The sequence below is a fragment of the Primulina huaijiensis genome, chromosome 3 (assembly GCF_012295235.1).
Source record: "Primulina huaijiensis isolate GDHJ02 chromosome 3, ASM1229523v2, whole genome shotgun sequence".
Classification (NCBI taxonomy): Eukaryota; Viridiplantae; Streptophyta; class Magnoliopsida; order Lamiales; family Gesneriaceae; genus Primulina; species Primulina huaijiensis.
Window position 1 is genome coordinate 7,243,505 of NC_133308.1, and position 22,668 is coordinate 7,266,172.

The 22,668-nt window shown below is 32.2% G+C and overlaps 2 protein-coding genes across 2 annotated transcripts; both read left to right on the forward strand.

The window, feature by feature from the left end:
• The first annotated feature begins 774 nt into the window (after window positions 1-774).
• On the forward strand, window positions 775-7,841 carry LOC140973426 (uncharacterized). Its single transcript, XM_073436198.1, has 14 exons — window positions 775-1,017; window positions 2,180-2,495; window positions 3,397-3,571; window positions 3,801-3,884; window positions 3,965-4,206; window positions 4,320-4,536; window positions 4,758-4,837; window positions 5,224-5,308; window positions 5,704-5,835; window positions 5,920-6,033; window positions 6,124-6,171; window positions 6,938-7,022; window positions 7,230-7,286; window positions 7,435-7,841. The coding sequence occupies exons 2-14, from the start codon at window positions 2,278-2,280 to the stop codon at window positions 7,452-7,454; spliced, it is 1,557 nt and encodes a 518-aa protein (XP_073292299.1). The 5' UTR covers window positions 775-1,017; window positions 2,180-2,277; the 3' UTR covers window positions 7,455-7,841.
• A 256-nt stretch (window positions 7,842-8,097) lies between these two features.
• Window positions 8,098-10,094, forward strand: LOC140972159 (scarecrow-like protein 23). Its single transcript, XM_073434628.1, has one exon. It carries the CDS (start codon window positions 8,546-8,548, stop codon window positions 10,028-10,030), a length of 1,485 nt encoding a protein of 494 aa, XP_073290729.1. The 5' UTR covers window positions 8,098-8,545; the 3' UTR covers window positions 10,031-10,094.
• The last annotated feature ends 12,574 nt before the right edge of the window (window positions 10,095-22,668 follow it).

Here is a 22,668-nt window from a genome sequence, read left to right on the forward strand (position 1 = left end):
CGTTAAAAATAAAAATATCCCCTAATCGTGCGGTCATGAAGTGCACACATAGATTCCCATTTGATTGAGACAAAAAATGAGAGAGAGAGAGAGAGCGATTGACTTGGATCGTTTCAAAATAAGATCACTAATTGATTAAATTAATTGCAATTTAAAGTCACAAAGTTAGAGCGGCCTGCAACCCACCAACCAAGTAGATATACTGGAAAATTATCATTCAATTTATCTATTTTATGTGACGGGACGAATCTAACGAATTTTGATTATTTTAGCTCCAGTCATATCATTTTAAGGAATCGATAAATTGAAAATTCAACTCATTTATTTTATATGACACATACCGTTTTATACACAAAATAACGTAATTGAGATGGAACGTATGATTAATTGAAAAACACAGTAAATTTCGATATTAATATTTTAAACGAGTTCTAAATATTACTTCTTTATTTAGTTTCTTATACTTTCATTTAAATCTTTGTAACATTCACAAAAAATTATAAATTCTCACGAAATATTATTTGTAAATTTTTATAAAAATATAAACTCAAAATTAAATTAACCTAAGATTATCATTCCCACGTTTAACTTTTTAATTAATAAATTATAATAATAATAATTATTATTATTTCCGGGACAGTGCTTCGTTGATTCATTCAATGCAGATTGGTATCCGTTCATTCGTTGGGTTTTCTTTTTCTTTTTTGAGTTTTAAAATCAAAATAATATACGTGCAAGGTTGTATTTAGCCGATCTTCGGATTTGGAGGTACGCCGATCTTTCTGCCTATTTGCTCTGCTTTTTTTCCCTAGAATTTGTTGTTCGTCGTACCTTTTTTTTTCCCCTCCTGATTTTGTTATCTGATTCTCCTGCAAGTTGTCTTATGGAACACGAATCATGTATCCTCGATTTTGTTGGGGGCTATCTGATGAATTTCGGACAGTGTGGATTTTAATCCGTTGACTTTACGTGGGTTTTCAGCAGGGTTGTCGAAGACTGCTAATTTTTGAGTTCGAGGTGTTGATAGGACCCCCCCCTGTAGTTTATATCTTGTGTTAATACTTTCTTGTTTTAGTTTCTTCTCTGTTCTGAAATAATGAGCCGGGATTCTACGCAGTATATATTAGTAATTGCCGCATGCACGATCTGCGTGCATAATTGGCTCTGAAGGAAACTATTACAAGTTAAAGAGTGATAACTTTCAGGAGTAGAACACCACGATATCCAATATCTGCGAATTCTTTTTAATTAAGATATTACAATTATGCATTTGTTGTGTGTCTGTTTCAAAATCGCAATTTGAAGGGCTCTATGCAAAAATTGTATAATGGGTGCTGACCATGCTACGCTCATATTCACCTTATGATTTCATTATGCTATTCTGTGTGTATTATATTATCGTTAGATGTACAGGTTCATACATATCCAAAAATATGTGCTATATATGGTGTGTCTCTCGATGTATGATAGACCAATTTGATCCCTAGGATGCATAAACTGATACGTCGATCATAAAAAAAATTCTCATCATAGGGCATATGGTATCTAGGGAGTATTATTTGGATATAGTATGGACACAAATAAAATGGTTTCATAATTGCCAAACATTCATACCTTTTAAGATAGTAATAGATCTTAAATCTAAGATTCTAAATGGTATTTTGAATAGGTAAGGTTTTGAATTTTTTTCGTATGAGGCATTAGTGTGTAACTAGGGTAAATTTTGAATAATAACCTTCTCTCACATGCATATCTAAAAATGACATTCGTTTGTTAAAATAACATAATGCAACGGGTTGTATTACATGTTTTTTTAGCAAAACGAGGTTATTTTTTTAAATAAATATGGCGGGAAGATTAGAAATTTAAAAGTCCCGTGTAATTATTGTGGTTACAAAATTTGTTCCTTGATCAAACTTTGTTTTTGGAAAATAACCCCCCTCAAGTGTATTTGAGTGTCAAATATACTTAATTAGGGTTAATTTTCAAAAAACAATCTTTGACCAAGGTTATTTTGCTTAAATATTCCGTTTTGTCATATATGTAGAGATAGCACAACTACTTTTTTTCAGAACTAGGTTTCTGCATTTCTAGCATGGTGTCATAATATTTGTTATTGTTTTGTATGGACTACGTCGTACACATGATAGCGCTGTAATTGGGGTTTGGTCGTTGGTAGGTTTTGCGTTTGGTGGGTGAGCATGGTGGATTTTTAGTATGGGAGACTTGGCCGAAGAACTGTGTTTAAATCACCTATTAAGCTGAGGTAGGAAATAAATGGATTCAGCGAAGAGTTGGTTCCAGAAGTTTCAACCAAGAGATCGCTCAAAGTCATCCATTAAAAAGGACTCAATGGGTAGTGCAAGAGAAGATCCAGCACCCCTTTCGGCTGAGGAAGCCTCAAATCTCACAAAACAGAGGGTTGCTGCGGCGAAGCAATATATTGAAAACCATTATAAGGAGCAGCAGAAAAATCTTCAGGAAAGAAGAGAGCGGTAAGATATCATAACAGTATTATTTATTTTATTGTAACATCATGCATCTTATTGGTTTCCTTTACTGGTTGCTGTTGTTAACTTCTGCAATAACATCATGACTATTAAATTTATTTACAGTTATGGCATCTAAAATGCATGCAGGTAGCATTATCTTGAAGTGCAATTATGAAATCAGGATGCATTTGTTGACGGCCCGTTATTATACATTTCTTCAATTATTTAGGTTGATTATTGTCTTGAATGGTGACACGTGATTAAAAGTTGTCCTTTGCTTTATGTTTGGCTTTCCTTTTGTCTAAATTCCATGCAATGGCTCAAACTTCATTATAAAATACTACTATTAGAGTTGTTACTGGAATGGCATAGCAATGGGCTCGTAAAAAATTATAATCTATTGTTTCGACTTTCGAGCACATATCGGAATAACAATCTGGAAAAGTCTAAATAAATTGAGGACAAATAAAAAGTTAAAACAAACAAAAACTCTGGAAAAGTAAACCGCAAATAGCAGCGAGATGATATTTTTTGGTTTTAATTTACAAAAACATGCATATAGCAGTTGAAAATTGTGCATGCTTAGGTCATGGAGCAAATGATGCTAGTACTTTCCCATCATGGAGGGCAACAATGTAACAGTATATTTACATGTCTAGCCTCTGATTTTGGGACAACATAACTGATTTATGATTTAGGTTGTATTTTATAATGCAAAGCTGTCTGCCTTGATATTTTTCATTACTTCTAATTGAAGTACCATGAATTAGAAGAATTCGTTTTGGACTTTATATGTGACATGATGAGTTTTGTGGTTATATTTTTTTTCCTATTATTTGCTGGTAGATAGTTCCACTTTTCTGTTTCTGGATTCAAGTTGTTCCCTTTATTTTCTGTGTATCAGGCGTAATTTACTTGAAAAGAAGTTAGCTGATGCTGATGTATCTGAGGAAGATCAAAATAACCAGCTTAAGTTTTTAGAGAAGAAGGAAACTGTATATATGCGCCTTCAGAGGCACAAAATGGGTGCTGATGACTTTGAATTACTGACAATGATTGGAAAAGGAGCTTTTGGGGAGGTAAAGATTTATAATAAAATAGTTTTATCATAGCTATCTTAATTTGCTTTAGTTGATTGGTTCACTGTTTATGATTAGTTTATATGGTATGGGAGCTAAATTGGGGTGTTGATTTGATCCCAATCACCCATCTAAGCCATGATCCATATAAACTTATTTGATGAATCAGATGTTTTGGGGGATCTACAAAGTGAATCCAATTAGTTACATTACTTGATTTTTTATACAGGTTAGAGTCTGTAGGGAAAAGACTACAGGGCATGTATATGCGATGAAAAAACTTAAGAAATCAGAAATGCTTCGTAGAGGCCAGGTACTTGCTTGTGGTTTTATAATGATGGTTTTGCTGTAATGTTTACTGTATCACTGGTTCTCAGATAGTGTATTTTTTAGGTTGAACACGTGAAAGCTGAAAGGAATCTGCTTGCTGAGGTGGACAGTAATTGCATTGTTAAGCTATATTGTTCTTTTCAAGATGAAGAATATTTGTATCTTATCATGGAGTATTTACCTGGTGGAGATATGATGACTTTACTGATGAGGAAAGATACCTTGACTGAAGACGAGGCCAGATTTTACGTAGCAGAGACAGTTTTAGCCATTGAGTCTATCCACAAACACAATTATATACATAGGTTGTATATGTTTGATTTAAATTATAGTTTTTCTGGAGCATTAAGTTTTTCTCAACTTCTTGTTGACCTACTCCAGTTCTTCTGACTTTTTTAAAACATCTGATTTGTTACAGAGATATCAAGCCAGATAACTTGCTGCTTGATAGATATGGTCATTTAAGATTATCAGATTTTGGACTCTGCAAGCCTTTAGACTGTAGTACTCTTCAAGAAGACTTTTCAGTTGGAGACAGCTTTGGTGGAACTTCAAGAAGTGATGAACGCTTTGCAGCTCGAAAACGCACACAACAAGAGCAATTACAACATTGGCAGAAAAATAGGAGAATGCTTGTAAGATTCATTTTAACAAAAGGCAATCGTAGGTTTTCTTTGTTCTTCAACTATATTTCAATGTTGCTGGATGGTAGCATATTTTGTTTGAATAGCATGTGCTCTATGCACCAGCCGGCATGTTGAACATTTTAGTTTTCATTGTGTTTTTCTCTTGATTATTGACTAGTTGGAGGCTGGAGCCATGTTTTCTTTTAATCATATCATTTACTGTCTTTCAGGCTTATTCCACTGTGGGTACACCTGATTATATTGCTCCAGAAGTTCTTTTAAAGAAGGGTTATGGACTGGAATGTGATTGGTTAGCTCCCTTCTGCTAGCAGTAGCGAGACCTTGCATTCATTTTTCTTGTGTTTCCCCTTTTAGAGAATAACTATATTTTAAATCTGCATGTTGGTAAGTAAAATGATTTTGTTTGCTTGGGCGAGTTTGCTCTAGAACTTTTAAAAACTAATATAGTAGGAAGTTCTATACTCCTGCTTTTGCTGTTTTATTGTTGTGTTTTCAGAAAATAATTTTCCGAGCTTGCTCCTTTCCCTTGGTGCAACCACTATTCTCTTTTATTTCTTTTCTAATCTTTGTTAGATATCAGAATAGGCCCCTTCCTCTCTAGATTTTTAGGTGAGAGAGTGAAGTTGATTTCAAGCCGTCAGTTGTTGGGAAATGAGGTTTGTCCTCGCTGTGCAGGTGGTCCCTTGGTGCTATCATGTTTGAAATGCTTGTGGGGTATCCACCCTTCTATTCTGATGACCCTATGACAACTTGTCGAAAGGTAGATTCTGGTTTCTTCTTTTAATTTGTCAAACATGAGAGAATGGCCTCCCAACTATTTGGGGTGTTGCATGAAAACTTGGCTACTCATTTGTTTTTTCCATAACATCTGTATACTTTGATAATTTTGTGTTCACTTGGTGTTTATATTTTTCTCTGGTAATTGGTGCTCCTGTTTTGTTGCATTATTATGGCAAACTGGCAACCCAATGCTACCTTGAATCAATAATTTTTCATTCATATCCAATTTCTCTCTCATGAAATTTGATCAAAGTTACTTGTTATTCTTACATGTTTGCCTTCTTGGGTTGCATTGTGATTTCTGATTGTTACACTTCATTTATTATTATTATTAGCACGTGTGAAGTTAATGTGATTTCTTGCTTGTACGTGCAGATAGTAAACTGGAGAACACATTTAAAATTTCCTGAGGAAGCTAAACTTTCTTCAGAAGCAAAAGACCTGATAAGTAAACTACTTTGCAATGTCAACCAAAGGCTTGGTTCAAATGGTGCTGGTGAAATCAAGGTGCTGTGCTGTGTGTTCTATACCATGTTTTCTGATCACTGGATTGATTCCATGGAATATTATGATAATTGTGTGCACATTTAGGTCCATCCTTGGTTTATGGGCATTAACTGGGACAAGATATATAATATGGAAGCTGCATTCCTTCCTGAAGTCAATGATGAGTTGGACACCCAAAATTTTGAGAAGTTTGACGAGGTATTGATTTCTTTTCACTGTAGCATTTTTGAAATATTGATTTTTTGTGAAATATATATCTAGTTGATCTCAACTTTTTGGGAGCTGCAGTCTGAGCACCAATATCAAGCATCGTCAAAATCTGGTCCCTGGAAAAAGGTACTTGTGCTGGGGAGTCCATAACATCATAAAAACACATTATAGTGCTTCTAAATATTCACTGGAAGATTTTTTTCTTTTGCCTACTGAGAGACTTGTAACTACTGTCATTTTTGTTGGAATGGTAAGAGTGAAAGTCACTGAAATTTGTTGAGTTTGTTCTTTTTATTGCGGAAAAGTAGTCTGTTGTTTTATTTTAGAAGTCTGGATACTTGACTGAGGCAAAGTTCTGTATTCTTTACTGTATCTCAGAGTAGAGCAAAAATTTTGGTGGTCAAAATGCACATAATAATTGGTAAGAAATAAACCAGGCTTTCTTTGAGACGTGACGTGTCTCTTCATTTGTGGAAGTTTAAGGCAGTCAGAAGTTTAGGCTTACAATGATTATTCCTCAAAAGTATCGGTTTGTTTCTTATCCTTGACTTTGATTTTGAGTTTCCAGTTTTAATTCCATTTCACAAATGTAAGGCTGGTTTCAAGTAAGTTAAACCTAAGTGGATATGGAAGTCAAACTGGCACACAGCTTTAACAACTTTTGTTTTTTGACTTTTTTGGTATTAATTTTTTTGCTTGAAACATGTTCAAAGTATTTGCAGCCTGCATAATTGTCTGGAAAATTCCATGGTTATTTCTTCACATGCCTGCTTCTGACACTCTTCTCCAAATTTTTAAATACGGGCTACGTTTATTATCTGACTTGGCTTTGTTACAGTCTTGAACGCATTTTGAGATGGGCCTGAGGCTTATTTTCTTTTTCAACTTCTAGATGCTTTCTTCCAAAGACATCAATTTTGTCGGCTACACTTACAAGAACTTTGAAATAGTGAATGACTATCAAACGCCTGGAATGGGTCTCTCTCTCTCTCTCTCTCTCTCTCTCCTCTCTCTCTCTCTCTCTCTCTCTCTCTAATATAGTGTTTGGATGTCATTTTTTTCGCAGGGCTCTGATGGAGCTTATCATATTTTTGTTTTCAGTTTACCTTCAATTGTTTACTCATTCTGTATAAATCTTAGCATGAATTATGATGGATCTTGTTGGTTTTTGTGTTTTTTCCCAGCGGAACTAAAGAAAAAAAATACCAAGTCAAAGAGGCCAACAATCATGTCACTATTTGGTATGCATGTGTTTTTATCTACTTATTTTTTGCACATTCAATATCTATGCATCCAAATATTGTAGTACATTTGTAAAAATCAACTTTTCTGTGATTGTCAAGCTTAACTTGTATTATCATCTCATTTCTGTATTCATCTTTACAACAGAGGAAGAGTCAGAATCATAAGAGGCAGCAAATCATCAAGTCCCGAGAGGCTTTGCAGATCTCTTTCCTCGCAACATGATGTCTTTGAGAAATGAAGTGATAAGGCTGAGTATAGTTAGCTGATCTTATTGTGGTGACCGACTTCCACAAATATGCTACCGTGTTTTGATAGTTTATGAGTAGCGGTTCGTTCATCAACAAATTTGAACAAATTGAGCCTGATGCAACGTTTGGCTCGGATATGAAAAACTATCTTTAATTTTCTTGTTTTCTAATGGTAGCTAAGGGGTGAGAATCACATATTTACTTGTAAGTAGTTCTTGTTCTTTAATCTAGTTCTCAAACAGCAGTGTAATGTACTAAAAACAGAACATAGATGGAATTTTATACAAGTCAGTTGGTACATCACCTATGGATATCTTATTGAATCTTTTAGACAAATTTCTGTTCCCTCTCTGACGTAACTGCATGTAAGTTACTGGTCACGTGGCACTTGCATTATGTATGCATACACATTAATAAATGAACAAATAACTTTATTTATTATAGATTATACATTTTTCATTTGTTCTCTTGTAACTTAATGGTATTTCTACATTGAATTGTATTTCTGATAGATGACACATATTTAGCACACAGTTATAATTAATCTAAAGAGTTTTTGCTCAACCGTATAGTATATAAAATGACTGATAGTTGCCAACATTTTTTTTATATATACTGATAGTTGCAACATTTTTAGTGCTGTAATGACAGAATCGATCTCACGTTTAAAGGAAAAAAACCCACGCTATTGTAATTGGAAAAGAAAATATTGATAGCTTATATGCTAGTTACTTCATGTTATTTATGATCAAAAATCATTTGCATGATTAAATAGTTAAAAATCACTATTAAACTGACGTGTTCTTGGCAATTAGCTATTTACCTCCATATATCCGTCTTTACTATGCCGGCCAAGCTATTGGAATATCTTAACTTGCTAGCTCAAATTCTGCTCATCAGGGACAATTTCTTGCCCATTTTTATATTATTTTCACACTTCAAATACTTGCCTGCACATCCATTTGCATCCCCCCCCCCAGCATATTTCACCACTTTGCTTTTTTCTGATGCTTGGAGGAGGCTCTCATCAGGAGCAGATGAATTCCCCTAGTAATGCCATGTCTGGGATTGATTCTGATAATGTTTTGGAGAGAAACAAATTGTCTCAATGGGTGGAGCATGTCACTAAGCAGCTTATCCAAGACTTGACTGAATATGAAAACGAAACCATCAACTTCCAGGCGGAGGATGGTGCGGGTGTGGCTTCAGTGCTGTTTGATGAGTTACAGCCAAAAAAAGGAACAAAAAAGGATTCTGGTGAGAGCCTGGGATTCGTGCGGCACCATTCTCATCAATGGCGCACTGATAATCAGATTGAGGAAGATAAAAACGGTTTGGGTTCTGAAAGCGGTAAAGGGCTTATGATCAATGCTAGATCAGCCGATGAATCGGGGTTAAAGTTACTTGGTCTTTTGTTGGAAAGTGCCGCTGCTATATCTCTGGATAATCTTGGTGAAGCCCACAGAATGTTGCTTGAACTTAAGCAAACTGCTTCCCCTTATAGTTCTTCCTGCGCAGAAAGAGTTGTTGCCTATTTCGCAATGGCAATGTCTAGCAGGGTGATCAACTCTTGGCTGGGGGTATCCTCACCTCTGATCAATTGCAATTCTCTGCATGATGCCTTCCAAGCGTACAACCATATTTCCCCATTTGTAAAGTTTGCTCATTTTACTTCGAACCAGGCAATCTTGGAGGCATTGCATCACCACGACAAGGTTCATATTATTGATCTTGATATTATGCAAGGCTTGCAATGGCCGGCCTTGTTTCATATTCTGGCTACTCGGGCTGAGGGTCCACCTCACGTGCGTATGACAGGTCTGGGGAGCTCGATGGAGCTACTGGTTGAGACTGGAAATCAGCTCTCCAATTTCGCTAGGCGCCTCAGAATGTACTTTGAGTTTCATCCAGTAGACAAGAAGTGTGGAGACATAGCAGATATCTCTCAGCTTCATATGAGAAGAGGTGAAGCATTAGCAGTGCACTGGCTGCAGCACTCTTTATACGACACAACTGGGCCCGACTGGAAGACACTGAGACTCCTCCAGGGGCTCAGCCCCCGAGTGATAACACTAGTGGAGCAAGAGATTGCATTCGAGGGCTCATTTTTAGACAGGTTTGTTAGCTCCCTCCACTATTACTCAACCATTTTCGACTCTTTGGGAAATTTCTTGGCCCAAGACAATCCAGCCCGACATAAAGTGGAGCACAGCCTCTTACATGGGGAGATCAACAACGTGCTGGCAATAGGGGGCCCAGCCAGAACTGGGGAGAACAAGTTCAGGCACTGGAGGAGCGAACTTTCGACAAATGGATTCGTCCCGATACCAATAAGCAAAAATTCATTGGCTCAAGCACAGCTGATACTGAACATGTTTCCGCCTGCTCATGGCTATAGCCTTGAGCAGAGAGATGGAACATTAAGGCTAGGATGGAAGGGAACTAGCCTGTACACTGCTTCTGCTTGGACTTCAATGCATCCTTTAACATAGATAGATTCATTTCTTTGTTACAGTTTTATGTTAATCGGTAGCAAAAGACGTGGGTAACGAATTTGCGTGCATTATGAATATTGGTCGCCAAATTTACAAATCAATGCAGGTACATAAATTTTCACATATTATTCAATAAAAAATATTATTCACAGTTTATCTATCATTTCAAACAATTACGATTAATTTATCCAAATTTTTCCTTGTTTGATTTTTGAATCGTTGAATGTCTTTTTCATTTTTTTAAAAATTTTCCCACTTGTTTGTTCGATTAAATTCAGCAATTTCATCATCATATCTTATTTTCATGTTTCTTTTTTATCATCAGATTTGATGTTGATTAATCTCTTTGATATTTGCCTTGTTTTTTTCTTATGACCTTATGTTGTTTATTTGAGTCGTTGACACTTCGAATCTTGCTCCATTTTATTTCCTCTTAGTTTTTTGAACTTTCACTTGGTTTTTCCATATCTTTCACTACTATTGACAAAACATCATTCTTCTTAGTGACTAATTTGTCTAATTTGAAATGAAACTTGTGATGTTTCTTGTTTGATTCTTTTTAGTTTACACATATATGTTCTTTGTAAATGAACTAAACTCATATTTAAATAAATTTTCAACTATCTCCTTTGGACACATACAGACAATTCACAATCATCAAAAAATTTCAATCCAATATTACATTCACCCAACTCTTATTTATTTCATGTCTTAATGTATTCATATATTTCATCAAAAAATATGTTATTTCCAGATTATTATTCTTTCATAAGACAACTACTACAACCGCAAAACTGGTCTATATTACCTTATATTTTAGGTTATACATCACTCTTTATGGTAATTTCAGTTTGGCAAAAACTTGTGTGAGACGGTCTCACGGGTTGTATTTTGTGAGACGGATCTCTTATTTGGGTCATCCATGAAAAAGTATTACTTTTTATGATAAGAGTATTACTTTTTATTGTGAATATCAGTAGGATTGACCCGTCTCACAGATAAAGATTTGTGAGACCGTCTCACAAGAGACCTACTCTTTCAGTTTTCCTTCAAAGATGTTGGATAATTATGTTTTAAAATAAAAATATTCAATGAATAAATAGCAAATTAACTATTTAAAATAAGATGATAAAAGTCCATCTTATCTTGTTTAAATACAAATAATAAAGAGTGAGAAAGATGAACACATATCTATATAGCAAATCTAAAATATAAATTAATTTTTTTACTTGTATGGTTTCTATTTTTAAGAAATGACATCTACTTCGACGTCATAATCCAATTATTCGTGGGTACAAATTTTGATTTACAATCATATTTTAAAATGAAATGAAAGGAAAAAAAAGAAGGAATGAAGAGAATTAAGAATCAAGAAATAACTATGAGTAGGTCTCTTGTGAGACGGTCTCACGAATCTTTATCTGTGAGACGGGTCAACCCTACCGGTATTCACAATAAAAAATAATATTCTTAGCATAAAATTAATACTTTTTCATGGATGACCCAAATAAGAGATCTGTCTCACAAAATACGACCCGTGAGACCGTTTCACACAAGTTTTTGCCAATAACTATATATTTTTTATTTTGAAATACATCATATTTCTCAACATTTTCATCGAATCAATTATATTAAAAAATCTATCAATTGACAACTCAAAATTATACTTGTTTAATAATAATAAAAGATAATCATTATATATACATTTTTATTTGAATGAAAAAGAAAAACTCAAATTTGAAATCTGAAAAATAAAACTTTAAACATAGAAAAACCATAAGAATTATATGTAGTTTATTTAAATAATATCAACTTAACACAGTGATAATCGAAAATATATTAAAAAATTTCACATATTCAATTTGGGGAGAGAAAATAATTTGAACCCATGTTATATAAAGTTTAATTACTCGAAAAAAATTAAGAAACGATACAATATCGTGTAAAAAATATGTCTTGATTGACAAAAAAACTGATTCAAATTACCTTAAATCATCATATGAAATTATTATAAAATAGAAAAAATGATCAAATATATTTACGTTATAAGAATAATTAGAAGAAGAACGTGCATTGTAGTTGCATAAAAAAACCAAGCAATTTTTTGTTGATAAAATATCACATATCCAAATGAAATTAAATATGATTTTAAAAAAAAAATGTTAATTAAGTGTATTAATTAAAAATGTTTTCAAAATGAAGTAAAATCATTATACGTAGAAAATTACGGAAATTGAAAATTTTGTGATAAATAATTTATCTTGAATATATTTCAATTTAAATGATATTATATTTCAACTGACTCGAATCTAAAAGATAATATTAGAGATTGAATTCCTAAACATTTTAACAAATACAGAAATTAAAATAACAAGAAGACATATATATTAGGGATAAGTTTATTGTTTATATCAAAATCTAATGCATATGTATGCAAGTTCCTTATTCAATTTTTGTATTATTAACATAAAAATCTATATACTTTACAAATAAAAAGTATACGAATAAAATTGAAGAACATACATTAATTATACATAGATCAATCGAAGCAATACACATTAGATTAACAATAATATTATTTCGTCCATTTTGATTGCTTTGTGAAATCGAAGTACATCAACTCATTTGAGTTAAAAAAGCTCAACACCTTCACATGAGAATGAAATAATGATCATTGTCCACAAAAATTTATTTAAGTTAAAACTGTAAATTGAAACTATACATTATTTAATATGGTTGGTTTTTTATCATAACCGAAGTCGAAAAGCGTCCAAGTCTCCAGTTTGAAATTATACATTATTTAAATCTGGTGGCTAAAGGTTATAGACATAAGGAAGACTTTATTTTTTCGATACGTACTCACCAGTTTCAAGAATACCTTTCATTTGTGTACTTATTGCAATTACAGCTTTGCATAGCATTGAAATACACCAAATAGATGTCAAAATCTGCATTCTTGAATGATTAACATGAAGAAGAGATATATATGGAACAATCCAAAGTTTATATTGTTCGAGGTCAAGAAAGGAAAGTTTGCCGACTCATTAAGTCCCAATACGGACTTAAACAAACGCCCAAACAATGACATGAGAAATTTGACAAAATGATGTCAAATATTTTTAAGATTAATGAATGTAAAAAATATGTCTATATTAAATACTATCGAGAATCTTATGTAATAGTTTTGTTATATGTAGATGACATATTTATAATAGAGAGTAATCAAAACATGATCAAGGCAACAACAAAAATATTGACAAAACTTTTTGATTTGAAAGATATGGGTATTTCTGATGTTATTCTAGGAATTAAAATCTCTAGAACTTCATAAGCAATAGTCCTTTTTCAATTTCATTATGTTGAAACTGTCTTTAGAAAGATTAATGCTTATGACTTGTTTCCCGGAAAAAACGCCTATAGATGTGAGTGTCCATTAGGTAAAAATATGGATAGCCAGTGTCTGAACTGGAATACTCCAAAATTATTGGAAGCCTAATGTACATCACTAAATGTACTTGTGAAACGTCCACTACTCATTTTCTTAATTTGTACTAGAAATTTTTTTTCCTCTTCTCCTTAATCTCCATAATTCGAAATATACATATATATACTTTAAAATATCTTGACACCATTTTTAAAATAAAACAACCAATTAGTATTTGAAAATCAAATGAAATAGTTTGAATCATAAAAATGTCAATCATTTCAAATCCTAACTCAGCAAAACCGCTAAAAACTAACAACCTCTCAAAAACCACTTATAAGCATAATCAAAGTCGTAAAAATATTTTTAACATAATCTTAAAATCATAATTCATAACTAGTGCGGAAAACTAGCGCTGGTCCTCGGGTTATGTGCACCTTCAGTCCAGCAAAGTCAACCATCAAGACCTCCATTAACATTATTATCATAATCATCTGGATGAATCACACCTAGTGAGTCTAAAGACTCAACACACTATAATCTTGATCACAAGTAATACATATACAGAACACATGCAACTGTGAAAATACTTGTACTTAAAATATCGTTTTCATGAAGATGCATAAACTTTAAACATAAACATTTTCATAAACTTTTTCATAAAGATTTTCATAAACATATTCATATTCGTATCCATATCCATATCTATATTCATATTCATATTCATATTCACATCAACATATTCATATTCGTTTTCGTTTAATTCAGATCGTTAATTGTGACTCGTATTTGTATTCGTATTGGGCGATGGATCCATCTACATGTAACCACAGTACTGGGCAGCGAGGACATCAGCGACACTCTCACCCATCAGCTGAGCTTTAGCCTACGTATTAACATATCATCATATTCGTATTCGTATTTTTCACAATCCCTTCACATCCTTCAACATTTCGTATTTCCATCACTTCGTAAAATCATACATATTAAATATAAGTTTTTCTTTAAACCAAGCATACAACATATATTTTAAATGTCCATATTAAATCATAAAAATCCATAAACATTTAAAATAGACATTTTAACATATAAAACAGCATTCAGAGCACTGTCATGACTTTTACTAATTTTCGGGCGTAAAATTACCGTTTTACCCATAGACGTAAAATTTTACGTTTTTGACATTTTCTTAATTTCATTGACTCTAAAATATCCCAAATAATTATTTAAGGTTAAATTAAATTTATCACAATTTTATTTAGCTTAAATTCTAGACTTTTCAATTAATCCTTAATTATTCACTTTTAATGCGTTTTAATCTCGAATTAATTTCCGACTTTAATATAAAATTCTCAAATTAAAAAATTAGACTTTTTATATTATTTTAGCCCTCGTGAACTATGACTCGACCCCCGTGAGCCATGTTTCAAATTAAATTCCAAGGAAGAAAACCCTAATTCCTCGAACCAAGCCTACCCTCGAGCCACTTCGATTTTTCATCGAGCCATGCTCGAACCCTCTTGAGCCAACCTCAAGCCAAACCTCCCCTGGACCTTACTGGACCCTAATCACCCAAAGAACTTGACCCCAGCTCGAAATCGAAGGCAATACATCATATGCATGCACGGCCGAGGACTCCCTTTGCATGATGGACTCTTCGATTGTGCGCCTAGGACCTAGCCAACCAAACCAGACCCTGAACCAGCCCCTTGTGCACCCCCTTAGGACCCTAACGAGTTGATCTAGCCCAGCCTGAAGCCCCTTAGCCGAGCCATGTTCACCCTGCGCAGCTGCACATCAAGCGCGCCTGCATGTGCTTCTCGGGTTGGAGCTAGGACTCCTTCCTAGCCCTGGTGCTCGAGTCCTAGCATGGCTAGGACTCCTTCCCCGACCCCTCACGTGACCTTAGCTAGCCATGGTCCCAGCTGTGACCCAAGCCAAGCAACAAACCTTGAACCCGATCGCCCAAGGCACCACACAACAGTTTTCGATTCCAGATTTTGTTCTTCATGTTACAGCGTGTTTCGTGTGTTTCTAGGACCCTATAACTCGTGTAAATCATTCCCCTTATCATCCTAATACATGACAGCCCCTTTAACAACATAATAAACATGTTTTATGATAAAAAAAAATCAAGAGTTTAGAACATGTATATGCATAGTTACGAAAATAATAGGTCTAGTGACTTGTTTTCATGCAATTTCATAAACAATTACATAATATCGTGTGATGATGAGTAAAGGAAAGAATATGGTGTGTCTTTGCGTTTTTAACGCACGATTATACGTTGACAATTGCGAAGAACGACGACGAACAACCTTGGCTTGATTTTCCCTTGAAGAATTCGAAATTCTCTCCTAGTTGATGCTTGTGTGTGTCGTGTATTTGGAGAACAATGGAGTTTGAAGATTTAGGGGAGTGGGCCGTGAGTTTGAAGGTGTGGGGAAGGGTTCGGGGTTTTAAATAATTAAATAAAAACATTAACAAAATTTAGGCCCATTAAAGGAGTTAATTAGGTCCATTAAGCCCCTAAGTACAATTAAAAATTATTTTTTTGATAAAATTTGTGAATTTATTAGCCGGGTTGCAAATACGTTTGTATTTTTGTTGAAAATTCAATATCGATAAAAATTACGTCCCGACGTATAAAATCACCTCAAAACTCCTTATTTTCAAAAATAAGAAAAAGCATCAATGATATTTTAAATAATTAAAAAAATTATTAAATAAAAACATTTTCCATTTTTCAGCCTTCGGTCTCCGTTCCTCGATCGCAACTCGAATAACCTTTTAAAATAAATTTTAATGCAACCATGTAGAAAAGTATATTTTAAATATGTCCATATACACAACATAATTAATTTATGCAGTTAAAACAATTAATTGAAATACACAATGAATTTAATAACTTGCATGCATGTGGTTCGCGTGGACCTTCAAATTTTTGGGGCGTTACAACTTGACTGGATATCGAATGTGCGATAAATAAGTTGAGTTGATTTATGAGCAATCTTAGTGATGCTCATTGGAAGGCTTTGACAAGGGTGCTTAGATATTTAAGGCACACCGTAGAGTATGGATTTAACTATACAAATATCATGTAGTGCTAGAAGGATATAGTGATGTTAATTGGATTTGTGACACCAAAGATTCCAAATTTACTAGTGGCTATGTCTTTTAGAATTGGTGGTGACACAATCTCTTGGAAGTTATCAAAACATACCTGCATTGCTAGATACACTATGGAATATGAATTTATAGCACTATACAAGGCTGCAGAAGAAGCAGAATGGCTTCATAATTTTGTGGAAGGTCCCTTGTTGGACAAGTTCAGTGCCTGCAATAATGATACATTGTGACAGTCCATCGACAATTGCAAAGGAACAAAACATCTACAATTGTAAGTCTCGACATAATATAGTGCGACAATTGATCTCAAATGGAGTTATCTCTATTGATTATGTTAAATCAAAAGATAACTTGACGGATCCACTTACGAAGCATTAAATAAAGATCAAGTGTACAGTTTGCCGAAAGGAATGAGATTAAAACCAATAAATAAAAAGTTCATTATGTAACCCAACCTTGTTGATTGGAGATCCTAAGATCTTGATTCAATGGGGCAACTAAATTATGAAAACTTGAATTAACTCTCGAGAAATTTTCACTTCTCATTCTCAGGACGACAAGTATTATTGTCTACCAATATAGTGAAGTTAAGCATTGTACTTTTAATGGTTCTTTAGCTTGTAAAAAGAAGAATATAGTATGATACTTTTAAAAATTATACCATCTATATAAGTATGAGGACGAACGACCTCAATAAATACTTATGAAACCAAGAAGTATTCTATGGTCAAAACGAACACAACCGATAAAGAATCAAATGTAAATGATAAAGAACTTATCGTGTAGGTACTGTTGTCTGGTTTTATATAAACTACCAAGAAGTTCAAGACATCAAGTTTAATTTGTGCCCTGAAAATATCGAGTACAAGACATCAAGTTCAATGCCAAAATCCACCTATCCTTGTGCGATAATTTTTTGTGTATACATCTTTTCGATATCACGTGCATTCATGCATTAATTTCATTCATTTAGAGGATTGTTGGAATGTTTAAGCTTAATGAATAAAATTAAGAAAAAGAAATTAAAAAAAAAACTCGACTGAACAAAGTGTACAAATGTGCGTCTTAAAAGTTGCGATGAAGTTTTCCCAGCAACAAGAGGTGCCTCGGTGCCATTCGTGCCCTGAAAATATCCAGTGCAATAGGGAAGGAGCCTAGGCGCCCGTAAAATGGCGCCTAGGTGCCTAGCGACACTGATTGTCAGAAAGTTGTGAGTTTTGATTATATATTTACATCTAAATGGTGTCCCTTGACTTTTTTTATCAAACTTTTGATCAATGTACACCTCTTAGATGAAATAACATATCTTTAATGATTGAAATCTATAAATATGTGGTTAAAGACAACAAGAAGAGAATTTTGATCACCATGTTTTTCCACACATTTGCATTACTTTTGTCTTATCTTATTCTTCTTTTTGTTTTTTCAATTTATAGTGATATTATTGTAAGGAGCTGTATTTTAGGGAAGAATCGCCATAACTGGAGCACCAAGATAGGGCAAAATTCTTCTAAAGAAAAGAGTGTTGAACACCTGTCTCAACTCAAATTACTTTAGATTTTTCATTGTCATTCCCGAGTTTTAAGGTACACCATAAACAACAGGATAAACATAAACTATTAATCGATAAATAAGATCTTAATCACAATATTTCTCATTCAATATAACCTTAATAACTTTCGAAGAAAATAGTTAAAAATAAGTATTACAATGATTTGAAACAAAACAAATCTGAAAAACAAGCAAAGTACAAATAAATTAAAGCCAAGAGAAAATAACCTTTTGGTGTATTAACTTGTTATATATTGGATTTTGATCCACTAATTACTACATATTCAGAGTTTAGTTTTTGTGTAGTAATTATCATTTTTTTTTTGTTTTTTGCTTTTGGACTTTCGCCGGAGTTCTAAATACACTCTAAAAAATATCAATAGAAAACCATTTTACTTTTTTTAATTTAATGATTTGCATGATTACCCCGATACATCACTTTCCTTTTATTATAAAATTTTGATTCAAGCCTCAAAAATTCAAATACAATCATTATGTGTTTTAACTATCGAAATTGACATATTATTAAAAAAATATTTTTAAATAAATATAACACAAAGTAAAAAAAAATATAAATGCAATAATTATTCGTTTTAACAACCAAATTTTATCATATTTGAAAAAATAGTCATAATTTTTTTATCATATAATAACAAAAAATACTATTTTTTATTCTAAAATTTCAATATGTTTATAAATAGAGTATTCCGAGCTTTAGTAGGGTGGCACAAAATTTTGTTTTTGTTTTTACAAAACACATAAAAATATGGAATGCACAAAATTTTGATAAATATATGTCCACATTTTGTTAAAGCTTGTGATAACCTGTGAAAAATATATTATTTGAGATTAAAGATAAGTTTTTTTATTTTATTTTATACTATTTAATAAAATATCTAATATTTGCTCTAGAAATCAACTATATAATTTTGTAAAGTAAAAATATTATTGAACTTTCACTTTATATATGAGTTTTGTTTTTTTATGAAAAATATCTTATGAAAATATCTTAACAATAAATTTGATTTTAAAAAAAACGTGTAATAACCATGNTCAAATGGAGTTATCTCTATTGATTATGTTAAATCAAAAGATAACTTGACGGATCCACTTACGAAGCATTAAATAAAGATCAAGTGTACAGTTTGCCGAAAGGAATGAGATTAAAACCAATAAATAAAAAGTTCATTATGTAACCCAACCTTGTTGATTGGAGATCCTAAGATCTTGATTCAATGGGGCAACTAAATTATGAAAACTTGAATTAACTCTCGAGAAATTTTCACTTCTCATTCTCAGGACGACAAGTATTATTGTCTACCAATATAGTGAAGTTAAGCATTGTACTTTTAATGGTTCTTTAGCTTGTAAAAAGAAGAATATAGTATGATACTTTTAAAAATTATACCATCTATATAAGTATGAGGACGAACGACCTCAATAAATACTTATGAAACCAAGAAGTATTCTATGGTCAAAACGAACACAACCGATAAAGAATCAAATGTAAATGATAAAGAACTTATCGTGTAGGTACTGTTGTCTGGTTTTATATAAACTACCAAGAAGTTCAAGACATCAAGTTTAATTTGTGCCCTGAAAATATCGAGTACAAGACATCAAGTTCAATGCCAAAATCCACCTATCCTTGTGCGATAATTTTTTGTGTATACATCTTTTCGATATCACGTGCATTCATGCATTAATTTCATTCATTTAGAGGATTGTTGGAATGTTTAAGCTTAATGAATAAAATTAAGAAAAAGAAATTAAAAAAAAAACTCGACTGAACAAAGTGTACAAATGTGCGTCTTAAAAGTTGCGATGAAGTTTTCCCAGCAACAAGAGGTGCCTCGGTGCCATTCGTGCCCTGAAAATATCCAGTGCAATAGGGAAGGAGCCTAGGCGCCCGTAAAATGGCGCCTAGGTGCCTAGCGACACTGATTGTCAGAAAGTTGTGAGTTTTGATTATATATTTACATCTAAATGGTGTCCCTTGACTTTTTTTATCAAACTTTTGATCAATGTACACCTCTTAGATGAAATAACATATCTTTAATGATTGAAATCTATAAATATGTGGTTAAAGACAACAAGAAGAGAATTTTGATCACCATGTTTTTCCACACATTTGCATTACTTTTGTCTTATCTTATTCTTCTTTTTGTTTTTTCAATTTATAGTGATATTATTGTAAGGAGCTGTATTTTAGGGAAGAATCGCCATAACTGGAGCACCAAGATAGGGCAAAATTCTTCTAAAGAAAAGAGTGTTGAACACCTGTCTCAACTCAAATTACTTTAGATTTTTCATTGTCATTCCCGAGTTTTAAGGTACACCATAAACAACAGGATAAACATAAACTATTAATCGATAAATAAGATCTTAATCACAATATTTCTCATTCAATATAACCTTAATAACTTTCGAAGAAAATAGTTAAAAATAAGTATTACAATGATTTGAAACAAAACAAATCTGAAAAACAAGCAAAGTACAAATAAATTAAAGCCAAGAGAAAATAACCTTTTGGTGTATTAACTTGTTATATATTGGATTTTGATCCACTAATTACTACATATTCAGAGTTTAGTTTTTGTGTAGTAATTATCATTTTTTTTTTGTTTTTTGCTTTTGGACTTTCGCCGGAGTTCTAAATACACTCTAAAAAATATCAATAGAAAACCATTTTACTTTTTTTAATTTAATGATTTGCATGATTACCCCGATACATCACTTTCCTTTTATTATAAAATTTTGATTCAAGCCTCAAAAATTCAAATACAATCATTATGTGTTTTAACTATCGAAATTGACATATTATTAAAAAAATATTTTTAAATAAATATAACACAAAGTAAAAAAAAATATAAATGCAATAATTATTCGTTTTAACAACCAAATTTTATCATATTTGAAAAAATAGTCATAATTTTTTTATCATATAATAACAAAAAATACTATTTTTTATTCTAAAATTTCAATATGTTTATAAATAGAGTATTCCGAGCTTTAGTAGGGTGGCACAAAATTTTGTTTTTGTTTTTACAAAACACATAAAAATATGGAATGCACAAAATTTTGATAAATATATGTCCACATTTTGTTAAAGCTTGTGATAACCTGTGAAAAATATATTATTTGAGATTAAAGATAAGTTTTTTTATTTTATTTTATACTATTTAATAAAATATCTAATATTTGCTCTAGAAATCAACTATATAATTTTGTAAAGTAAAAATATTATTGAACTTTCACTTTATATATAAGTTTTGTTTTTTTATGAAAAATATCTTATGAAAATATCTTAACAATAAATTTGATAAAAAAAAAAAACGTGTAATAACCATGTGATTATTATCCATTATTTTTTAATTATATATTGTGATTGATTTTAAAAAATTTAAACAATTTTAAGTTATAAAAATCATAAGACATGAGATAAACTATATAAATTAAGAACTAAACATCACTTGGTTTAAAAATAAAAAAAACTAATATTAAACAAAAATATCTATTAATTTAATGAAAATATTTTTAATTTAATCGTGTGTTTTATTTACAATATTTTTGAGTGATTAAGGATAGCTAACAAACTCTATTTACGGACATCGACGATAAAAGTGGAGTATATTTAACACAAAATTTGAGCGTAAATATTTTTCATTTACAAAGTTTTGCTGGTGAAGTGGTTTTCTGATCTTTATGTTGACTGACTTTTCAATTTATACATTGTCCTGAAATATGAATATGCTTCTGATAAGGATGAGAATAAAACAGTGTGCAGAAAACCACTGAAAGTTGTAATAACATTTATGGTTTTGAAAAATTAACCGAATCAAACCTTTCTGTACGAACAAAATCGGTTGCTAATCGATCGCTATTTTATATCAAAAATAGGTTAATTAGCGCGAATTTCTCTTAGTATAAGTTCAGCTATATTTCAGATGTTTTACTCGCAGTTCAATTTAATCACGGATACGATTAAATCCATAGCCATTTTGAAAAATGACATAAAATTTGGAGCTTATTTTAGATCCATTGCCATATTTCTGATTTTTATTATTTTGAAAAATGTAATGAATGAATAGAGAAGAGGGCCATGATTTGACGCTGTCAATTAGGCAAGAAAAGCGACTTGTTGGAGGGTACAATTTCAAAATGTGTCGATATTTTTCACGGACTTGCTTTGAAAATCTTTTAATGATAACCCCCATTTTAAATTTGTGGACCCTTTATGTTTATTTTCTCCTTTAAAATAAAGTATTTTTTTTCAAGATTCTTTTAAGATAATTTAACGTTTCGATACGTTTAATATTGATATTTATGGAGTGGCATGGTGTGATCTTATTTATTTTTATTTTTTTTAATATCCTGATTTAAGGGTGGAGAAGACTCGAAATTGAGTCAATATATGAGGAATTTCGGTGAGACCATTATGTGATCTTATTTTGATATTTACGTGTCGAAAGAAGGGAGACTTGAGTATAGTTATATTTGTGTTCGTATAACAAAAAATTTTCAATAATTT